Raw genomic sequence first — 20,070 nt, 5'->3', positions numbered from 1 at the left:
TTGAGCCAGTCACAGCTGTAGCACGCAGACACACCGAGGCAGCAAACCAAACCGAGTAGCTAGAGGCTCTCTTGTTGTTGTCCTGCCTTTGTTTTGCGGCCCTCCTCCTGCTGTCTTTAGCTCCGTAGGAGAGCTGTGCTGGGCTTAGAGATCGTGCCTCTGAGCATCAATAATAGAAAGCTCACAGCACTGAGCACAGAAAGGGCCGAGGCAGCGGGACAACTTAATACCATTCAGCTACTAATTAACTAATTGAAAGACCAAAGTCTCTAAATCTGGAAGTACAAATAACTGATTATCCCTCTTTGTGTCTGTACAGAAAGTGGTCATCCGTTTTAAAATGAGGCGTAAAATCAAGTGTACAGTGAGTGTGAAATCTCGTGGCTCTGCTCCGTATTTGTCAATGAGCTCAATGCTCTCTTATTACTGACAGCAACAAGAGCCCATAAAGACCTGATTTATTGTTGGCTCTGACTCAGTTTTTTTTTGTCTGAGTTATAGGTGGCGAGCCAAGCCCGTAAGGTCAATCGCATGAAGCTGTAAAGTGAGATGTAACCCACATTCATAAGGGCCGAGTGTAGAGGAGGACAGGGAGAAGAGGGAAAAGATATAGAGCAGGGGAGTTTCAGTGGAAAGAAATGGACTCCATTTTTGTAAGTCCTCCTCTCCAGCTGTCACCCCGCTCTCTGTCCCATGGGGGGTTGCCACGGTGACAGGAGGCCACATGTCTTGGGGGCGTCGTTTTGGTCAAAGGACCCCATTGTTCTTGTGTTAAGCCGTCTTCACCATGCCCGTCTGCCAGGGACAGGGGCTTCACACCCCTCTCTCTCTCTCTCTCGCTCTCTCTCTCTCACACACACACACACACTCTCCCGCGCTCTCCCCAACACAGACAACACACCCAACACCCACTTGTATAGAAGTGAAGCAGTTCAGCTGTATACTCAAACAATAAAACCGCCGATTCACAAAAACGTAACAAGTTTTAAAATGAGAAGGGGAGGTGGGGATGAGGCCTGCAGTCATAACTTGGGCGCATGATGTTGGGAAAAAAAAAAAGAATAAATAAGAAATCAACACCAGCCTTAGGTGTTTTTTTGTTGAGCAGCATCATCTAATAAAAACACCCTTTCACACATCTACTTAATTATTTCCTCTGCCAGTGATAAGATCAGTTCTTGAGACTTCTTTCATCTCCTCTTAGTTGATCAAGTTGACGGATGAATAAGTGGTTACGTGCAACTTTTAAAATCGACCAGCAGATGGCAGCGTGGCCCCGCCGCAGCTACATAGCACATCAACTCGTGTATGAATATGTCCATCCGTCTTCCAGTGGGAATACAGACGAGACCTTGGCACACGCTATGGAGCCAGAAACCTCTGGTGTCCTTCAGCCAAGTGACTCTGACTCGATGTAAAAGGAGGGAGTCAATTACCCAGTGATGGATAGATTACAGTCATGCATCATTCTGGGAGCCAATTTTCCTATGTGAACTGAATTTGAAACTCAATTTGTTACTGCTCTCTCCGTTCATCTCTGACAGATGGATGGAGTCAGTAAAGAGCAGCTGATTTGAATCTATAACTGGTTGAACTCGAGGTTAGAGGTCAATTTACTTCCAGGCATTTGGCTGCGTTCAAAATGTAGATCAGAATGGTAATTTACACAGCTATTCATTCAGTTATGGCAAAAGGTCCTAGTTTATGCAAAAGGAAAGCTGCTGTACTTGAACTGAAGTGACCACACAGCTGGAACATCACATTTGTGGACACAATGGCCATTTTATTATACGGATGAATTCCTTCCAAATGAGTCTAAATCATCTGTTCAAATGAGCACATTTTGCTCAACTGTGTTGTCTGTACACGGAAGCATTTCATCAGAAGCAGAATCTTTCAAGGCAGATTTAAACAGTCATTCAGAATATACTAACTCAACCGTATGAATAAAGCAAACAAAACACCCCCGCAACCCAGCAATCACAAAGAACGTGAATTATTTGAACATATTAGTTTGAGCTCTGTGTGTAAAGCATGTTCTCTCCCTCCATTACTATTCCACTGGCTGACATACGGTGAATGCAGTGCAGCCATCTTCATCTATCCACTAGAGTAGATATTGACTTGCAGATGCCTGATCCAGTGACTTTGGAGAGGCTGAAGATGCACTGTGATTACCAGCTGAGTGGTTGGATATTGATTAGGAGGTGGTCAGCAGAGATGATTGGGCTCTCAGTGTATTGACTGTCTTGGTTAGTGGAGGGAAACCTGACACAAATTACTGGTCAGCTCTGATAATTCACAGAGAACAAAAGCATCAATGTTGTAAAACAATCAGCCTCTTCTTTCGAAAATCATTTCATTTTATTTTAAGAAAATAGGTTGGGATGTACGACCGTGTAATGAATGTATTAGTTACCCTATTTTACTCTCAGTTCATTCAGAGAACCAGATGATCTCAGGAGGTGATCTGTGCCTCCTCGGGGAGTGAAGGTTGAACAGGTAGAGCAGCACTGAGCCGTCGGCCTCGGGTCTTCCTGCGGGCCTCTTTATTGGAGTCCGGGGACGTACGAGGCAGCCAGGCGAGTCCTGCACTGCTGCTGTGCTCAGCCTTGCTCTGATTCCTCAGGCTGCGGCGCACTGAGCGCTGCCCTCTAGTGGCTACAGGTTTGAACACATCCTCAAAATTGAAATCAGCCTGCCAGGGGGCGAGTGCTACATCGGAGACAGCCCCGTCCTCCTGGCTAGCAGAGCTTGACTGAGTGTTTCCCTGCTGGCTAGCTGCTTGATCTCCCTGTCCCTTCTCCTCCCCTTCATGGCTGGTTTGGTGCTCCTCTAGGTGATTCTGCTGCTCCTGTAGGACTGAGCTTTTTATGGCTTTTCTTTGTGCTGCTTTTGTGTTGCTGGATTCTTTAGCTGAAGTTGAGCAGTCTGAGGTGGGTGCATGATATTCTAATTTCCCATCTGAGTCTGTGCAGGGAATATCTGCACAAATCTGGGCACAAAGTTCTTCAGTGTCAACACCTCCCAGTTCAGGCACAGTGTCTTTTGATGGGGTTCCCCTTGATACCTCAAGGCTTGTCGCGGTTTGCTCTTCACAGGGCTGCTCTGTCTTTCCTCCAGTCTGATCTAGAAGCTCCTCACTTGTCAGGTCACTGTCAGCAGCACTGACCTTCCTTTTCTTCAGCCCTCCTCTTCTTTCCCTCAACCCACAAAGCCTCCTGCCCTTCCCTGTGGCACTTTCTTCACTAGAGTTAGGAGATGTGAAAGGATCTTGTGAAGCAGTTTCCAAGGTGTTTGTCACAGCAAGGTCAGCTATCACTTGAGTGTCAGTAGCCATCTCAGGGTTCAGGCGGGTCTCCTGATTTGCGTCTGTTGGGAGAAATGAGGACAAAACAACATCAGGAGAATGAATTTGGTTGCTACCCTCCAAAAGTTCTAACCTAAACAAACATAAATTATGTGACTGTCAACCATAGATTTAGACACATTATATGTTATGAAAAAACTTACACACAAAAAAGAAATGACAGGGATGACAATATTTTTTTTCAGCCTGACAGCATACAAGTAAACTCACAAGCTGTTATTCATTGTGAGATAAAGTTGGTTACTGGTTGCGTATTTTACCCATGAAGCTCATAGAAAGAGTCTGCTGTGCTGCTGGAGACTGCCTGATGAATGACAGCCTCTCGGTGATGGGACTCAGAGTGGGATTCTTGGAGGCGTATGCACGTGAGCCATACAGCGAGCGGTCCACATCCCTGTTCCAGCGACGAGCTGCTGTGGAGGTTGCCTGTAGAACAAAATTAAAAAAGTTTCTACTGTCAAAAAGAATTTTGTTTGTTAGCTGGCCAGCATCCACTTATGATTATTTCTTGTACATCTAAATCAATACTTGCACTAATTATCTAGGGATGTGATTATACTGAATTGATTTGTTGCAGACTGTTTTATTTTCCTCAACAAGTACACAAACATCCTTTTCAGAGGAGAGTTTTAGTGGCTCTGTTTATCAGCAGTAAAAAGAAAAACAAACTATAATACAAATTACAAATGAAACATTTTATCATTCCACTTATAGTCAAAGGATTTACATTATAACAGGAGTTACAGTGATTCTACATTGCACATGTTGAGGTCAATGCATATTAATCCTCCTCTGACACAGTATGACTGTGTTCATATGTATTATGTATCAAGATAAACCCCATGAGATATACCATTTCATTTTTGAGGGGGTATTAAATCTTGTCAGGTTCATGCTCTAATAATTAGGGTCACATCTGAATGACATTTTGCAGCTTTGCAGTCGTATCTAGATACCACGGTAAAGAAATGTAATCGATTCTGCTCACATTCTGCAGAGTGAAACGGCAGAACTAAAACAGGGTTCCCACTCTTTCCCTGAAATTATTTTTCAGGACTTTTCCAGGACATTTTCAGCTGCTACAGACACAAGTTGTCACATCATACACTAATACATTCCCCTGTTCCACTCATTCTCTGGAAGTGTTTTCTACAGTTGTAGCTTGCATTTACCCAGATTGTTTCTATGTTTATGACTCAGACATTTGATGTGCAGTCTATGGCTATAATTTATCTATGAAAACTAATTATGACAAATGTATCATAGAATAATGCAAACACACCCACAGATTACAGTGTAATAATGAGCACAACAAACTGGAGTTACAATGTTCAGCTGGACAATTCCCAACTCAACTTTCTCTTCTCTCTTAGTTTCTCTCCTACACATCTGGCACCTGCACTTCTCAAACACAATAAAAATCTAACTCACTGCCAAAATAGCCAAGCAAAACATAAATTGTCATAAATATAACTAAATACTAAAATACATTTTTATCCTGCAGTGCAAGAAGGTCAATATAAAACAAAGCAATGTCATTTTAATAAAAATGTTCCCCCAAAAAGTTGTTCAGCTATTGTCGCTTCTTGACACTCTCCTGCAGGCTTTCCAATGTCGCCAACCGTTTGCTCAGAGGGAGTCCAAAGTCTACTTTGGATTGTTGGGTTCTCTGTTTAAATTTGTAAGGTCTATACCTTACTACATTAAGCGCTATGTGATGACATATGATGTAAACTGCGCTATACAAATAAAATTGAATTGAATTGTACTAGAGCTTCCAGCTTGTCCTTTTTCTCTGCCACACTTCTCCAATATGCATTTGATTTAGTCAGAAATGTGAAGTGCTTTTTTTCTGCATTCACTTATGTGTGTAAATTACATGAATTACATTAATGGTCTTTGTTCACTACAGCTAAAAGAAAAAATGCCTTTTTCCTCAACCTCTTAAGCCCATATGGAGCCTAGTATGACTCCGCTGGCCTCCTAGAGAATTTAATGCAAAAATATGGCCAAAAATGCCACAATGTACTCCAACTGTAACAAAATGTGCCCAGATAATGACAGAATGAAGCCAAAATGTGCCCTTAATATGCCAAAAATGTATCTTAATATGCTCAGGAAATTCCAAAAAGAACCTGAAAAATACCAAAATGTGCCGTTCGTATGTCAATATATACCTGAAATTTTCAAAAATGTGAGATTATGAAAACATATACTCAAAATGTGCCCTGCCCCCAAATGCTACAAAATATACGCCTAAATATGCCAAATGTATCCAGAGTATGCCGAAATGTAGCTTAATTTACTGATCAGGGTTAAGAGGGTAAAGTTTTAGTGAGGAAAAAACGTGCACAATGACATGTAAACAGTAGCCAGGACAATTGAGCACCTCTGGTCTTTGATATTCTGTGTAGTGTTTGCAGACTGACATGTTGATGGTTTACTCCGTATTAGGTCGACATGTTTGCTTGCTAACATGTGGACTCTAAATTCACGTTCTCATGTCTGCACCTTTACCAGAGCTGACATAGGAGCGTGTAGTGAGAGCTGTCTCCATGATGTCACCATTATATAGAGGTTGACAGTCTGACTGAAAGCTTGATTCTAGACATGAGGCGCTCAGCTGAGATGTCGTTCATGTAGATGCCACCACACACCTCTGTAGTGAGGGTGACTGTTGTATGTTGCGGTAATAAAGGCGACTGGCTAAAATCAGAACTTGGTTTCAATGAAGAGTAGGGAGCAGGAGACAACACAGCAGGTACATACTGGCAGGTATCGATGCATCAATACACACTGTGCATGTGCAGACCTACGGTATCTGTGACAGGTCAGTATTACTGTGTTCACAGTCAATATATAAAAAATATACAGTTTTTTCTGATTCTGATATTCTACAGAATGAAACAATGTTTAAGTAAAAGTGCGAGTGTCACAACACCCACATCCCCCATGGGTGCAATGCCCATGCCAGCGGTTCAAATGAACATGTAATATTTAGAATTTTCACTGCCTACTGTTCTCATTTTAAAGGTGCCCTTTTCCCTGTGGTCTCCGTGTGCATATCACCCTGTTAGCAACTACTTTCATTGGAAATTAGGGAGATTAAGTCAACATGAAAAGTCCTTAATTTCTCTGATTTCTTCTCTCCATCTATCTATGCACATAGTAACAAAACAGAATTCCTAGTGTTGTTTTCATTCACTTAATTTTTGTTTCTCTTGTCAGACAATGAAACAAGAGTGAAATACTGGGTGAAACGTGGCCCATTAAGATTACCTGTTAAATGTAATTACCTCCTGCTCTGCTGAAATCAGAGATATGTTGCATCTCACAGTGCACAGCCAACTCAGTAAGCAACATGCTTTGTATAACTCTGCTCTGCTCCCCTGCCTGTCACTCAATGGAGGCCAGAGAGGAGCCTCACACTCGCAGACCAATACTGGTGACAATTTTCAACTTACAGTCGTGAGTTTTGTCTCTTGGCGCAAAGTCCTGTTGTCCCGTTTCCAGGACATTTGACCTTTTTTCTCATTCTCCATGACTGGAAAATTGCTCAATCATTTTCCAAGTTTTCCAGGACATGTGGGAACCCTGTGAAAGTTTTTTTTGGCTATGTTGACCAACAGGAACCCATTTAGATTGATACACAGTCCTGGCTGGGAGCCTTTATGGATGAAGAAAAGAAACTGCAATGCTGCTAGAAAAGGCAGACACTGCAAGCTCAGTAAAGAGAGTAGCAATGTGAGCCAGTCTGGATATCTACAGCTATATGGGCTGCAGACAGCCTTCAAACAAGTGGCTTGAAGCATTGGGGAATTTATTAGAAACTACAAACTACCTGCCACATTGTTAGATGAGATGAACTACCACCCAGAACGATGTATGAAGTAGGCGAGAAGCATAGCTCTTGTGACTCATTAGCTGTAGTTAATTACAACTATCCCATTTATTAATCAATCTCTTTAATCCTTTAAAAAGGTTTAAAGGATATGTTTAGTGGTAAGTCTATATTTTTCTTGCTGTCAACACATCTGCCACAGAAAATAGCTCCTAGCATATGCACTATTTCTCCTGCCTCAATATTGTTCACAAAAAGTTGTGCTTTGCTGATTCTGACTGTTTTTGCTGTTTTTTTTTTTAATTTCAAATTTTTTATTTTATTTAATACATTTGTTTAAGTGTTTAGTAGGAAGTGCTACAGGCAGGCTGGTTAAGTTGGAAAGTTAAATAATAGACTGTTGATTGACACTATTTTTTCAAGGGATTTGTAGAGGAAAAAAATGAAGAAAACAGACAATATTACCTGCTTTAGTCTAAAATATGATTATGGTGGTCATAATACACTGAAGGGTATAACAGCACACAAAACTCATGGTTGATGCTTCAGTTTTAAGACAATGGTTAAGTGCATTTTTAGTGCAGCAGAGAAATCAAAAGAAATGCATAAAATACCATTTTGTCATATATTTTGAAAAATGGAAACTTTCAGTAGTGGCTAACAGGCTATAATTCTTCCTGTAGCAGTTAAAGCACTCAAATGCTGGCAGACTTTGAAGAAGGAAAAATAACAGAGACGCCAGTAATGCTTCAGAAGATTCTGACCAATATCTTTTCAAACAGAACTTGAACAAAATAAAAAATGTCCATTATAATGCTATTTAACTTTACACAAAGTAACGCAGCCTTTCTCTTCCTTTTACACCACTGAGGACACAGCCATCTCGTCTGAATTACTGCAATCCGACCAACCAGAGGCTTTGTGCTTATGCTCGGCCATTGTGTGTTCAGCTGCACATGGCGGCTGGCTGACTTATTAAAATGTGTAGTGTGTGTTAACATATACAGGAATAATAAAGGCTGCTGCGTCTGTCCAGCCTTTAAAGCTAACCCTACTGTCATGCTATAGCAGTTCTGTGTGCAGCCTGTTATTATTTCCATTCTGGGAATGCGATTACACAGACATAAATATACTATTCTGACAGTAATTCTTTGACTCACAGAGTGTACCGATCCGATGGCGTCTAGTCCTGAATAATTTGGGACAAAAAATGTACTGTAGCACCTCTACAATATAAGAGCATGGCCACACTATTATTTTGCCTTGTCAAACTGGTTGATACCATCACCCGTGACAGCAGTGTAGCATCTCCACTAAAGCATAATGTGGCACAATTGTATGAATTAATTTAAGATTTCATAATTTCCATTTATGGTGGTGAGATGATTGATAGTGCGTCACTGGTGGACCTTTGTATGGGAAACTCTAGGAAATATAACCGCATACATATCTTTTCCTTAACTCAAGTAAAGTAAGTTGTAGCCAGATTGTGTAACTATCAACTCCATGACTGCCTTCCAGAAAAACATGTCTGCAGAGCCCTCAGAGAAGTGATGTACAGAGAAATCAAACGAGCAGACTCAGCCATCTCACCTTCATCTTCCCAGAGGCTGACTTGGCAGCAGACCGTGTCGACCTCTTCACAGGTTCACTCTCCTCCGGCTGCTGGGGGAACAGACAGTTGGCCTGAGGATACATTATATAGACGGTCTCTCTGCCACGCTCTCTCACACAGATAAAGTGGAAATCCCCGGATGTGATTAAGTTCAGATGCAGTGGAATTAAACAGTAGATTAGATGGGAATATGTTATGACCCCTGAATTATTAAAAAAGACTATCTTGTCTGGTAGATGAAGATTTCTACAAGTGAGATCAAGCTGAGAGCAGTTTGTGGTATTAGCAAACCTTTCTCTTTCTGCTGCTGGAGCGAGCTGCAGTCCCAGCAGTAGCTTCGTGTGCTGGTCCTGGCTGCAATTAGAGAAATTCAGATGTTCTTAGTAAATGAAATGGAATGGACATTTCACAGGATTCTTTAGAGGACAGGGAAAAATTAATTTTGCCAGGGATGTTGTATTTTTTTTTTAACCAGTAAAGCATCTTTTGACCCCATAATGCCGTACCCAAATAAGTAAATTAAACTAAATTCAAAATTGTGGCAGACCTTTTTGCTCCTGTTGCTGGATTGGGCTGGAGCTGGACCTTCAACGTCTGCTTCAGGTAGTTCCTCCTCCTCTGGGTAGGATGCAGGCTCATCCAGGTAATTAATCTGGATGGTTGTACTGGGTTTGGTGTCAGATTCTGAGGAAAGAACAATAGTATTACAGCTGAAATGACAACTGTTTGAGACTTGAGCAGTAGGCAATGATAATTTGGATTCCGTGGACATGATACAGCTGAATCCAACAAATAATGAACTGTGTTGATGTTTATAATTCCTATCTCCCTGATATTTACCAGTTTCTACATTCATAGAGTGGCCTGGTTTTTAAATCTGACTTCTAAAATGAGAATCCTGACCTGATTGAGCCACACACAACAAACGTAAATTTTAATTCTGGCAAACCTAATTGTTTGACACTCTCAGATTTGTCAGGAGACAGCAGAGGGTGCAGCAACAGAGAGATGAAGACAGTAGGTAGCAATGAAAAAGGAAAAACTATGGCAGCAGTTCACCTGTCACAATCTGAGAAAGAGACTCCTCATAGAAAGCAGTGTTCAAATTCAACGGCTGGGCATCCCACGTACACTCTGAAAAGGCAACAATTGGAAAGAGCTGTTATCATAGAAAAATTGCATTTCACTGGAGACAGTAAGATACTTCTCTCAGGGATAATAAAATGTAATAATCAAGTGTATTGCCTGTACCTGCAGAGTCAGTCTCCTCCATTGAAGGAAAAACAATCTAAGACCAAAAACAAAGTGCTGATTATAATATTTAAAGTCTAGACAAGATAATGCATCATATCTTGCTATTACTGAGCCAGATAACAGATAACAAACACATTTATATTGGGGCTTAAGAATATGAGGAAAATATCTGATTGAATGTGATATGATTAGAGATATAGTTTTTTAAAGTCAAGCTTCAGTGAAGTATTCACAGTGTGATAGATTTAAAACATGTGCTGGACCATTACTACAGACACCATCACAAGTGTGACTGTCACCCAAAGAGGACGGCAGAAATCTGTAAGGCCACTAAAACGACAGTTAAAATCTTGGGTCAAACATGCTGAAAAATAGAAAAGTGGCTAATAAATAATGGCAGGGTTTATGCTAGTCAAACCACAGTGTGTAGCCTGAACCATGAAGTACACACTGAACAAGTCAATCTGCTCAAATTAAATAAAATTTGTTACAGCGTTTTTCTAATTATTTAATTGTCACACCTTGTGTATCCTAAGTTGCAGCCATGGTAATTTGTGAATTGCATTATTACAACTTGTGATTTTGATTTGAATAATTGTTCAGCTCTAATGTTGGTGTATCCAAATGTATTTAATAGCAAAAACCCAAAGAGAACAATTTGGATGTTTGTGGGTGAGAGTCCTCTGATCATGCAGACTATTTCAGTGTAAACTTTCAATTCAGTAACTACAATGTTATGACATGCACTGTTTAAACATCATCCTCCCATCACATGAATATTGCTATTAATAAAACAATTCTGGCATTTTGTCTACCTTTCCATCCTTCTGCTCAGTCTCCTCTCCCTCAGATTGCAATCTGTGGTTGCGAGGCATTGCAAGCACAGGGGAGGCACCAAACACAGTAGGGCTGTCGAGGTCTGGTGGAGATTGTGGTGTAATGGATTCATTTCTCTGCGGTGTCTTCAGCACCGAGCGGAGCTGCAAGCTTCCACCTGGTGTGGGTGCTCGGGCCGGCGCAGCCCCTTTCTGTAACGGGGTGCTAGGGGGCAGGTCCTTATCAAAGAACTCAGGGGAGAGTGGACCGCCAAAGCGAACCTGCTTCTTCTTCTTTACTGTGGATGTCCCAGTGGAGTCTTCCTCTCCTGTGTGAAAGCAAATCCTTAAATGTACAAATATACAATGTTCCTCCCTTGTTGCTCTTATTACCGTAATTTCTGGACAATAAGCTGCTACTTTTTTCACACATTTTGAACACTGCGGCATAAACAATGATGCAGCTAATTTATGGATTTTTATGAATTTGCCTAGAGACAAAAGTGACGTTGAAAACGACAACGAAAGAGAGACTGAGGAAGTGTGATGTGTGTGATGAAGTAATTCTGAGGCTGTTCAATTCCGACACTGAAGAAGACGACTTTAGTGGTTTTAGTGTGCAGGAGGAAGATGAAGATAGCAATCAATGACTTTTCCTAGTAGGCTACTGTATTTTTTTTTTTTTTTTTTAAACCAGCCGTGTTACAGGCACTGCTTGGAAAAAAAGCATTTACGGTGTGTATTCGTGTATGTTAACGGTACATATTTAATTAAAAGTTAAAAAAATCTTTCTGTGTAACATCTTTCTGTGTAAATATCTCATGTTACAACGTGGACACCTGCAGCTTGTAGACAAGTGCGGCTTATATATGTACAAATTTCTTTTCTTTTTAAAGTTATTGGGTGCGGCTTATAATCTGGTGCGCTCAATAGTCCGAAAATTACAGTACACTATGTCTCAGGCAGGAATAAAATCCACATTGCTCTGTATAAAAGATAATTTTTCATTAATCAATACCAAAAGAAAGTTTATAGATTTATGGCTTTATGAAAATTCTCATGTCAAATACAAAAAAAAACAGTAAAAGAAATAGAAAACAGCCAGTAATCAATCAGAGCATATTTTGCATGACATCAGGATTTAACAAGTTAAGCTGAAAAATTTAACTATGTCTTAGATATTTAAGGATTACCTACTTACATTGAATGAAGCTGACATTGTTCCAATGAATTTGAGAAGTTGCCGTATTTTTAAACAACTAGACTTTTATACCGATATTGGGACAGCGTAATTTGCCATTCCACGCACAGAACTAATGAGTGATGGGCGCTCATCCCTTCATCTGACATCAGCCAGCTATTTTAAACTCGTGACACTTGTAGTTAAAACACACAAGGTGTTTTCCAACACAAAAACTCAAAACAAAAACAGCTGAACATAAATTTCCTCTATGGAAACACAACAATGCAGCCTAGCAGCCTAAGCTAGCCTGGAACAAGCATAACACTGTGCACTCAGCCTCAAAGGCAAGGCTAAACTAAGATGAAAGGCCAGATCCTGTAGCAAGGCCACAGAGAGCAGTGAGTGTTTACCTGTAGGCTTCATCTCAAACAGAGAAGGGAGAGACGGGATGATGAAGGGGGAGGAACGCTGGGGTGATGAAGCAGCTGCAGGATTATCAGGTGGTGGTCGGCTGGGGCTTTGGAGTTCAAAGACACCATCCTGTTAGGAGAGAATATATGAGATCCTTCATTCTGTTGAACTGTACTACAGGGAGCTTTACAGAACATGTTGTTAAGTAAAAGACATTTACATTTTATCCAGCTCTAGCATACATTTTAGAACATAAAATCTTGAAGGACACTGGAGTGTGAAATGATCTTAATAAATTCATCTAATCAGCTCTCAGTCTGTGTGCTTTCTTTCCTTGCAATTTTTAAAACTGATCCACGACTGAGCAGCAGAGCAGGAAATGCTCAGTAAGCATGTGCAGTAGTTCAACACAACAAATACGCTCCAAAATGTCCATGGAAAAGATCAGAGGCTGAGGATGTTATATGGTAGATGAAAGTCAGAACAGTAATGTAGGAGTGGGGAAAAAAACACTCCAAACCAGAGAGCTGAGATAGTAACATTTGTGAGTATGAAGCATCATTTCTAGCTGCCTACATGACCACACATGTTGAGCACTTTAAAGCAAGACAGCACTTGGTTGAGGGAGGAGACTGTCACAAGCGTGGCTCAACTCTAAAGCAGGGTACCACTATCATAGGTTTGCCTGGTTATTACCAGCTGTGTGGCTGCAGCTGATCCACATTTCACTGCTCCTCTGCACCACATTGCAACAGAAGTGTGCTACACTGAGCCCAAGGGCAAAGGCCATCCCATATTTCACTCAGACAATTGTGTCTTGGTTAGTTAACATTACACTTTGTTTCCCTTAAATTTAAAATTTTCTTACTGTATCTGGTTACAGCAGCTCATTGCTGGGTGTGAATCATGGAAAAGACAATGTGATGCTCAAATTACAGGATCATACCAGAGGTCAAGACTGTTGCAGCAGATCACTGAAAGTCTGCACCACTTTCTCCCAACTTCTGCAACATTTGCATGTGTATGTTACAGATGTGTCTTACACTACAGGTTTCTTACAAGGGGAAGAGGAATTGAGCTTAAAGCTACCATGAAGGCGTGGGGGAAATAAGCATAGCTTGGGCCTCTTCCATAGTCTTCCTTGATGTCAGTGGTTGTTGTGTCACAACCAGCATTATGGGTTCTTCATCCACCTGTGGATATGGCGAATGAATTCCCACCGTTTTCATTCTACTGCACTGTATTACGACAGCAGGAACACCATTACCATGGATGGGTACAAACTGTGTTTCTTAGTACTTAGAAGGATACAGAAGCCTTAGAACTTGATAATGCATCTTACAGGATAAGAAGTGGAAGAACAGAGTTTACAAAATGCAATAATAAATAAATAAACAAACCTTAATAGCCAGCACTTGTACAAACAGCACAAACTTGGGTTTGCTTTAGAGTGCTTGTTTTTTTTTTTCTCTTTTTAGAGACTTGCATAAAATCCTGTTTAGCACTGAAATCTAGTACTCATGCAGGAGTTAAAAATAATCGGCAGATTCAATGGAAGCCAAGTACAGAGAAGTAAAACCTTTTAGTTAAATTATTTACAGCAGTCAAGTAACTGAGTGAGTCAGAGTGAGTGTACCTCCTGCTCCTTCCAACTGGAGTGAAGGATAGGAGCGCTGGCCTCTTTAATCTCAACACTACAGCCGTTGAGGGGGCCCACACGCCTCCTCTTGCTGGGTGTGGGCATCATCGGTGGGTTGTTCTCCTTCCCTCCACCACAGCTGTTTCCATCTGAGAGGTTAAAAAAAAAAAAACAGGCATCAAAAAGGAACATTATATAAACATACAAAAACAAATGGGACTTGGGGACACCTCAGTCAAATAAAAATAAAATATCACATATCAAATAAACATATCAAAAAAAAACAAAAAAAAAACCCCAGCTTGGGAAAAAAACTGATCAAAGGAGGGGAGATAAAGTCTCACTACAGCAACAAACAGCTCGGAAACTGGCCCATTTAAGAAGATGACCATGCTCTGAAGAAATGACTGCTGCAAGATGTTGTCACAGGCAGGCTTATACTGTGCAATGCATTAATCCACTGCTTTTGAACGGTGCCTCCAGACATCATAAAGAAATCCTACTGGCATAGATCCTCGCTGAGAAATGAAACTATTAATCCTGTGGCAATGAGGCAGCCTCACCAGACAGATAATCTCTTGTCTTGATGCATCCTCCAGTGTTGCTGTCCTGCGTTGGCATTGGATCACAGGCGTCACTCTCCTCCACATCCATCAGGCTCTGGAAGGAGGCCATCTTCTGCCTCAGAGTGGAGGCGACCCGGGGAAGGAAGGGGCTACTTCTGACAAGCTGAGAGTTGAGACAGCAAAAATAAACATATTTGCTCAGTGATGCAGCTTGACAGGTCATAGACTTCTGAAATTACAAAAGTGGTATTACTGAGAGGCAGCACATCTATCACATAGTTCTTGCACACACAGTCCAGGAGTGTTATGGTTTGCTTGGCTGAGCATCATCTAACAGGAAAGTCGCAGCAACCCGCATGATTGAGAATAGTCTGTCATTACCATTCACTCTAATAGGATACTTTGCTTTGTGTGCAATCTGGTGCAAAATCCATCCCTTTCGTATCAGACTCACCTCATGCTGACTTGAGAATTGGTCATTTTCACGGTGGAAAAAAGAACCCAAAGTCTGCAGAAACTTCTTTAACCACTTTGGCAACATATTGCAGCTCTCAAGTGCCCATTATCTGCTCACTGTGGTCCAAACATGCATAGTGTTACCAACATAACGCTAAACGCGCTGTTTTCCTCAAAGTCTTAGTACATTTGAGTTTGTGAGCAGACTTGTTCCCCAAACTCAGTTTTTCAGTGCCCACCTCCCGTCCTTCTCCTAAGAAACAAGAATTGTGTTCTATCTTAGAGCTGCAGTAGGCAGAAGTCTGGAATAGGCTCCTCCCACCACACGCGCATGCACATCTGATGCATGAACATAGCCAAGCTTAAAGTCCATGTTCACTCACCTGGGACGCAAATTTCATTTTTCTGAGTGAAAATTCTCCATGTAACCCACTGGGCCACTACACTGTAGTTTTACTGCAGGCTTTGTTGCGGTTTATACTATTTCACCAGCTCTGGGTGAAAAGACCTGCGATGAGTGAACATTTTCATCACAAGCTAGATTTTCCAATGCCTGACAATGGAGCCAAGAGTACAGATGTCTAGTTTCCTCTCAAACCATTTAAAAAATGTCAGTGGATGCCATCTTTCTTTGGAGACTTACAATTTGAGAACACTGTGACTGACATGCTCTCTCTTGAGATAAAAACCAATAACATTTAACAGCAGACTCTCAGGCCTACGTGGTTTAAGTCATGGATAATTAAATATTGAGTGAGGTAGCAATTTAATGAGTTCTCTGTTGGTTGTTACTTTATAATATTACAAAAAGCAGTGATGTACTGAGCTACATGTTAATGTATTCGACATGGCAGAGGAGAAAGGGATTTAAACATTATTACACTTTCACTTGGTTTGACCTTTCTCTCTTCATTGATCTTTCAAGACTTGTTTTGTGAAGACAATATAGCCGCTTTCAGGCATACACTCCTCTCCATTAATCTGGTAGCAATTTCACCTTTTGCTCTGAAGTCTGAATAAGCACCCTGCTCACTTCTTGCACAAAAGTAACACCAGTCTTACTAAGGCGGACTTGGTACTTTCACTTTCAGGATTTAAAAAGCCTAATGAATGCAATCACACTAATGTCTAGGCACACGCAACATTATGAAGTGTGGATGTAAGACTTGTTAATATAGTGTGTGACTACCAATCAAAACAGTGTAGGAAGTGACACTTAACAAGCTGTGACCTAAGCTCAAATTGATTTTTTGGGATAACAACACAAATTAATATATTTCTACAAAATTGGCTGGAAATTGGTCAAGTGCCAAGCCCTCCCTTCACACTAAACGAGAGATAACCAGGCAGCTTAACGTCTTACCTTCTTGTACTGAGTAGTGCCATGTGTAAGATGCCAAAACAGTCTTGGCATGTTTTCATAAAGCTGTGAGGAACGTGTATGATGAAGTCACCCATGTCTAAATCCCATCACTTTTAACAGCTTGACAAAGAAGCAATGTTATGTACTCCATATCTGAAAAGGGCTAATAATTTGGATCCTCCTGTGTATTTGCTCACACTAGTATTTGTATTAAAGACAAGCAGCAAAAAGAGCCCAGTTACTCAAATGTAATGCAGTCTTTTCACCAAGGAATACTGCTTAGCTGTGTAAATTTAAACATTTCCACTGTTTGCCATTTCATCATGCAAGCCAGTTTCTGATTTATGGAATTTAATGTAAGAGCATGTGAATTTGAACTTAGCCACACTTGTTAAACTTATACATGGGTGAGTCTGAATTAATTTCCATGTAGATTTCAGTTATCTCTTATGAACAATGTACCAATGCACATTAAACAGCACAGGCTTAATTGATCAAAAAAAAAAAAAAAAAGAAAAAAAGTGCTTTTGTAAAGTGTTTCTCCTTCAATCATCCACATGTGGCGTGCTGCCAAACTTTTCAGCACCACAGTAATCCCTTGTACATAATACTGCTTTATTCACCACCATTTCCCGGAAGTCATTCTGTCATTCAAATTGCATTGTTACAGCAGGAGCTCCATCATTTTCTGTTTTGCACACTTCATTTGCTGCATTATGCTAATGTTGATGCATCAAGCTACTGTCGACGATAACTTTGTGTTGATAACCCTTCACACAGCAACTCAGTGTTACACAAAACAGCAGCAATCCTGCATAAGCAGCTGCGTGTTACATGTGTTAGACAAGTCGGACATGACAGCTTGTCTGTCGTCTGGTCATATGTTAATTTTACTGAAGTTGATGTGAAGTTCCACAGTGTGTGCTTAAAGGAGGTCTTTGTTAACACAAAGCGTAATTATTTTCAAATATGTATTGCAGACAAAGCTCAACAGCAACTATTTTTAAGGAATGATTAAACAGATTTTCAAAAATCTCAATATCTTACTGTGTGCCAATGTGAATATGAGATGTTAAATCTGTGTAAGGTTCATCTGTAGTCACCTAGTGAGGCTGGAGATAATTTTTATAAGAGCGCAGTTCATATAGTGTTGTGGAAAAAAAACAAACAAAACAACATGCCATTTCTTTCTGTATCTTCCACAGAACTGTGTCATATCTTTAAAGTAACTCCAACATAAAACAAAGGCAACCTGAGTAAACACTGAATACAAGTTTGATAAATCTATGTTCTGAAACAAAAAGGTTATCTGAAACCAACGGGGCTCGGGTGAAAAACTACCAAACCAACAAACTGAACTCCGAATTGCAGCTGGACCAGACACATCCAGAATTACTACCAGCCCTGTTACATCAAACCATGACTGCAATAGACCCTTGTCAGCAGCATGAGGCTGACTAAAAAGTCTCACAAGTAGCTCATTATGCTAAAATCAAGATGAACTCCAGAAAGCTGAGAAAGAAGGTGATTGAAATATTTCAGTCTGGGAAGGGTTACAATGCTGTTACTAAGGTTCTAGGACTCCACAGATCCACATTGAGGGACATTATCTAGGTCATGGTTTAGTATGAGATACACAAAGGAAGACAAAAAAATAAAAATAAATCAGGAGTGGTCAAATGTATTTTCACATCACTGTAGATGTAGTAGTGACAGTCACTGTGTGTGTCTGATAAAGAAAAACATGTTGCAGAGTCACGCATTGTATTAGTGAACAGATAGCCAAAGTAATATCAACACTGCCTCTCACAAAGGGGTGCCAGCTGTGCAACCTGAGAAACATCTCACCTCTGGAGTTTGGGAGGTTGGTGGAGTCTTCATCCTCTGTTGCGCCATGAAGCGGATGAGGGAATTGGTCTCTGGAGAGCCCCGGACACCAATGTTGGACCTCCGCCTTGCTTTTATTTGTGCTAGACGAGACTTATCTGATGCAAGATGAAACGAATACTGCTCAATAACACTTGATTGGTACTATATAGAAGAAATACAAACTATGTCTTGACAAACACTGTCTCTAATTGTATGCAACAGTGGTGTGTTCTTGTTCTATTTGGACGGATATTACAGTTTACAGCAAACCTTGTGGTACACACTGTATTAAAATTTCAAAATTACCTCAACCAGTAAGCAAGTAAAACCTTCTGATTATTGAAGGCTTCACAAAGGCAATAGCAACTTGGCACCACATAAATAATAGTCCTCTCACCTTTGCAATTTGTTGATGATGCTGGGGTAAAGCTCTGGACAGAGATGCCAAACTGAGAAGGTGTGAGCGCAGAGAAATTCAGAGGGGGTAAAGATTCATCTAAAACTGGGGGGATCGCCTCTTCTGAGGGAGACAGCACTTTCTCCTTCTGCTCCCCCTTTGGACTTGCAGTGGTTATCTCTAATGTGGCCATCTGCATTGACAATATGAATAAAATAAATTCATGAGCAGGTGAACCACAAGGACGGTGATAATGCAAGCTACTAGGGGCTGACAAGAGACGGCACATGTATTTCAACAACACATAAGGGCATGCCTGTAGGCTACAACAGCAAACAACAACATGAATTCAACAGCTCGGTTAACAAAACTTCATTAGAAAGTCCATAAAGCCACAAAAGGAAAGTTTCCCCTGACTTTTGTTGGATGCTAACATACTTAGCATAGTAGTCCTAGTAAACACAAGGAAACGTGCTAACTCTCAGGTCGGTTAATTACGACCTGCGCTTCATAATAAATGCGCTTATTTGTAGAATAATTAACTTAAAAGTAGTTTAATAGCTGGAGTATCGCTTCTACCGACGACGTTAGGGTATTATTGTCGACTAACTAAATAAAACTAACACCAGTGTTAATTAACGCTAGCCTGTTAGACCCTCTCTTCACATTAGACGTTAGCAGCAGCAGTGTAGGAGATAACGCAGTGACGCCAAGTCAAACACCTACCTTGTAAATTTAAGCTAAATAATATCGACGTCTGTCCTTTACACGTAAGTAAAAACGCGGGCATAAATAAAAACGCTATTGATATCAAAATGCACGTTCGTGTAAAATAAAAATAAAGAAGGAGCAGAGAGCGATTCAAATCACCCTCCACACCGGAGCCAGCGGCTGCACATGGATTCCTCCGCGAGAAAAATCAACAACACTCGTGCACGACACTTCTAAACACTTTAGAACACGTAGTGTTATCGACATGTAAAATGCATAATTTACACACAGTTGTTTAAAAAATGTCGCTAATTACGGAGGAACTGTGTCGTTCGGAGGGACTAACTTCCGTGTCTTTAACAGCTTGAAAGGGACCGGAACTCGTTTAATATGAATTGGCCAATAGGAGTGAGGGACAGAGCAACACGTGACCATCCAAAGTCCAAAACAGAGCGCAGATTAATGTTTTAAATCAAAGTGCATAGAGTCAGTTCCTCATTCATTTAGACTGATAAAGAACGCAGAGGACCTTTTTCGATGCATTGATGAAGCAAGCCAAATCAGTCATTATCATAATAAA

General features: G+C 40.8%; 1 protein-coding gene across 3 annotated transcripts; it reads right to left on the bottom strand.

The window, feature by feature from the left end:
- Positions 1–1,757: 1,757 nt before the first annotated feature.
- cdca2 (cell division cycle associated 2) lies at positions 1,758–19,817 on the bottom strand. 3 transcript variants are annotated; one of them, XM_008297676.1, is made up of 14 exons: positions 19,506–19,817; positions 18,780–18,972; positions 18,362–18,498; positions 14,692–14,857; positions 14,126–14,277; positions 12,489–12,618; positions 10,896–11,224; positions 10,078–10,114; positions 9,886–9,960; positions 9,374–9,510; positions 9,118–9,180; positions 8,805–8,876; positions 3,631–3,796; positions 1,758–3,372 (listed from the first exon to the last, which is right to left on the bottom strand). In XM_008297676.1, the coding sequence occupies exons 2-14, from the start codon at positions 18,970–18,972 to the stop codon at positions 2,459–2,461; spliced, it is 2,571 nt and encodes an 856-aa protein (XP_008295898.1). In that variant the 5' UTR covers positions 19,506–19,817; the 3' UTR covers positions 1,758–2,458. The 3 variants fall into 3 exon arrangements, with proteins under 3 accessions (XP_008295898.1, XP_008295889.1, XP_008295905.1); XM_008297667.1 differs by lacking the exon at positions 19,506–19,817 and having other exon boundaries at positions 8,805–8,873; positions 18,780–18,978; XM_008297683.1 differs by lacking the exons at positions 18,362–18,498; positions 18,780–18,972; positions 19,506–19,817 and adding an exon at positions 15,149–15,244.
- Between the last annotated feature and the right edge of the window lie 253 nt (positions 19,818–20,070).

This window comes from Stegastes partitus, unplaced genomic scaffold, assembly GCF_000690725.1.
Source record: "Stegastes partitus isolate 25-593 unplaced genomic scaffold, Stegastes_partitus-1.0.2 Scaffold26, whole genome shotgun sequence".
In the NCBI taxonomy this organism is placed as follows: domain Eukaryota; kingdom Metazoa; phylum Chordata; class Actinopteri; family Pomacentridae; genus Stegastes; species Stegastes partitus.
This window is presented reverse-complemented; position numbering and strand designations above follow the sequence as displayed.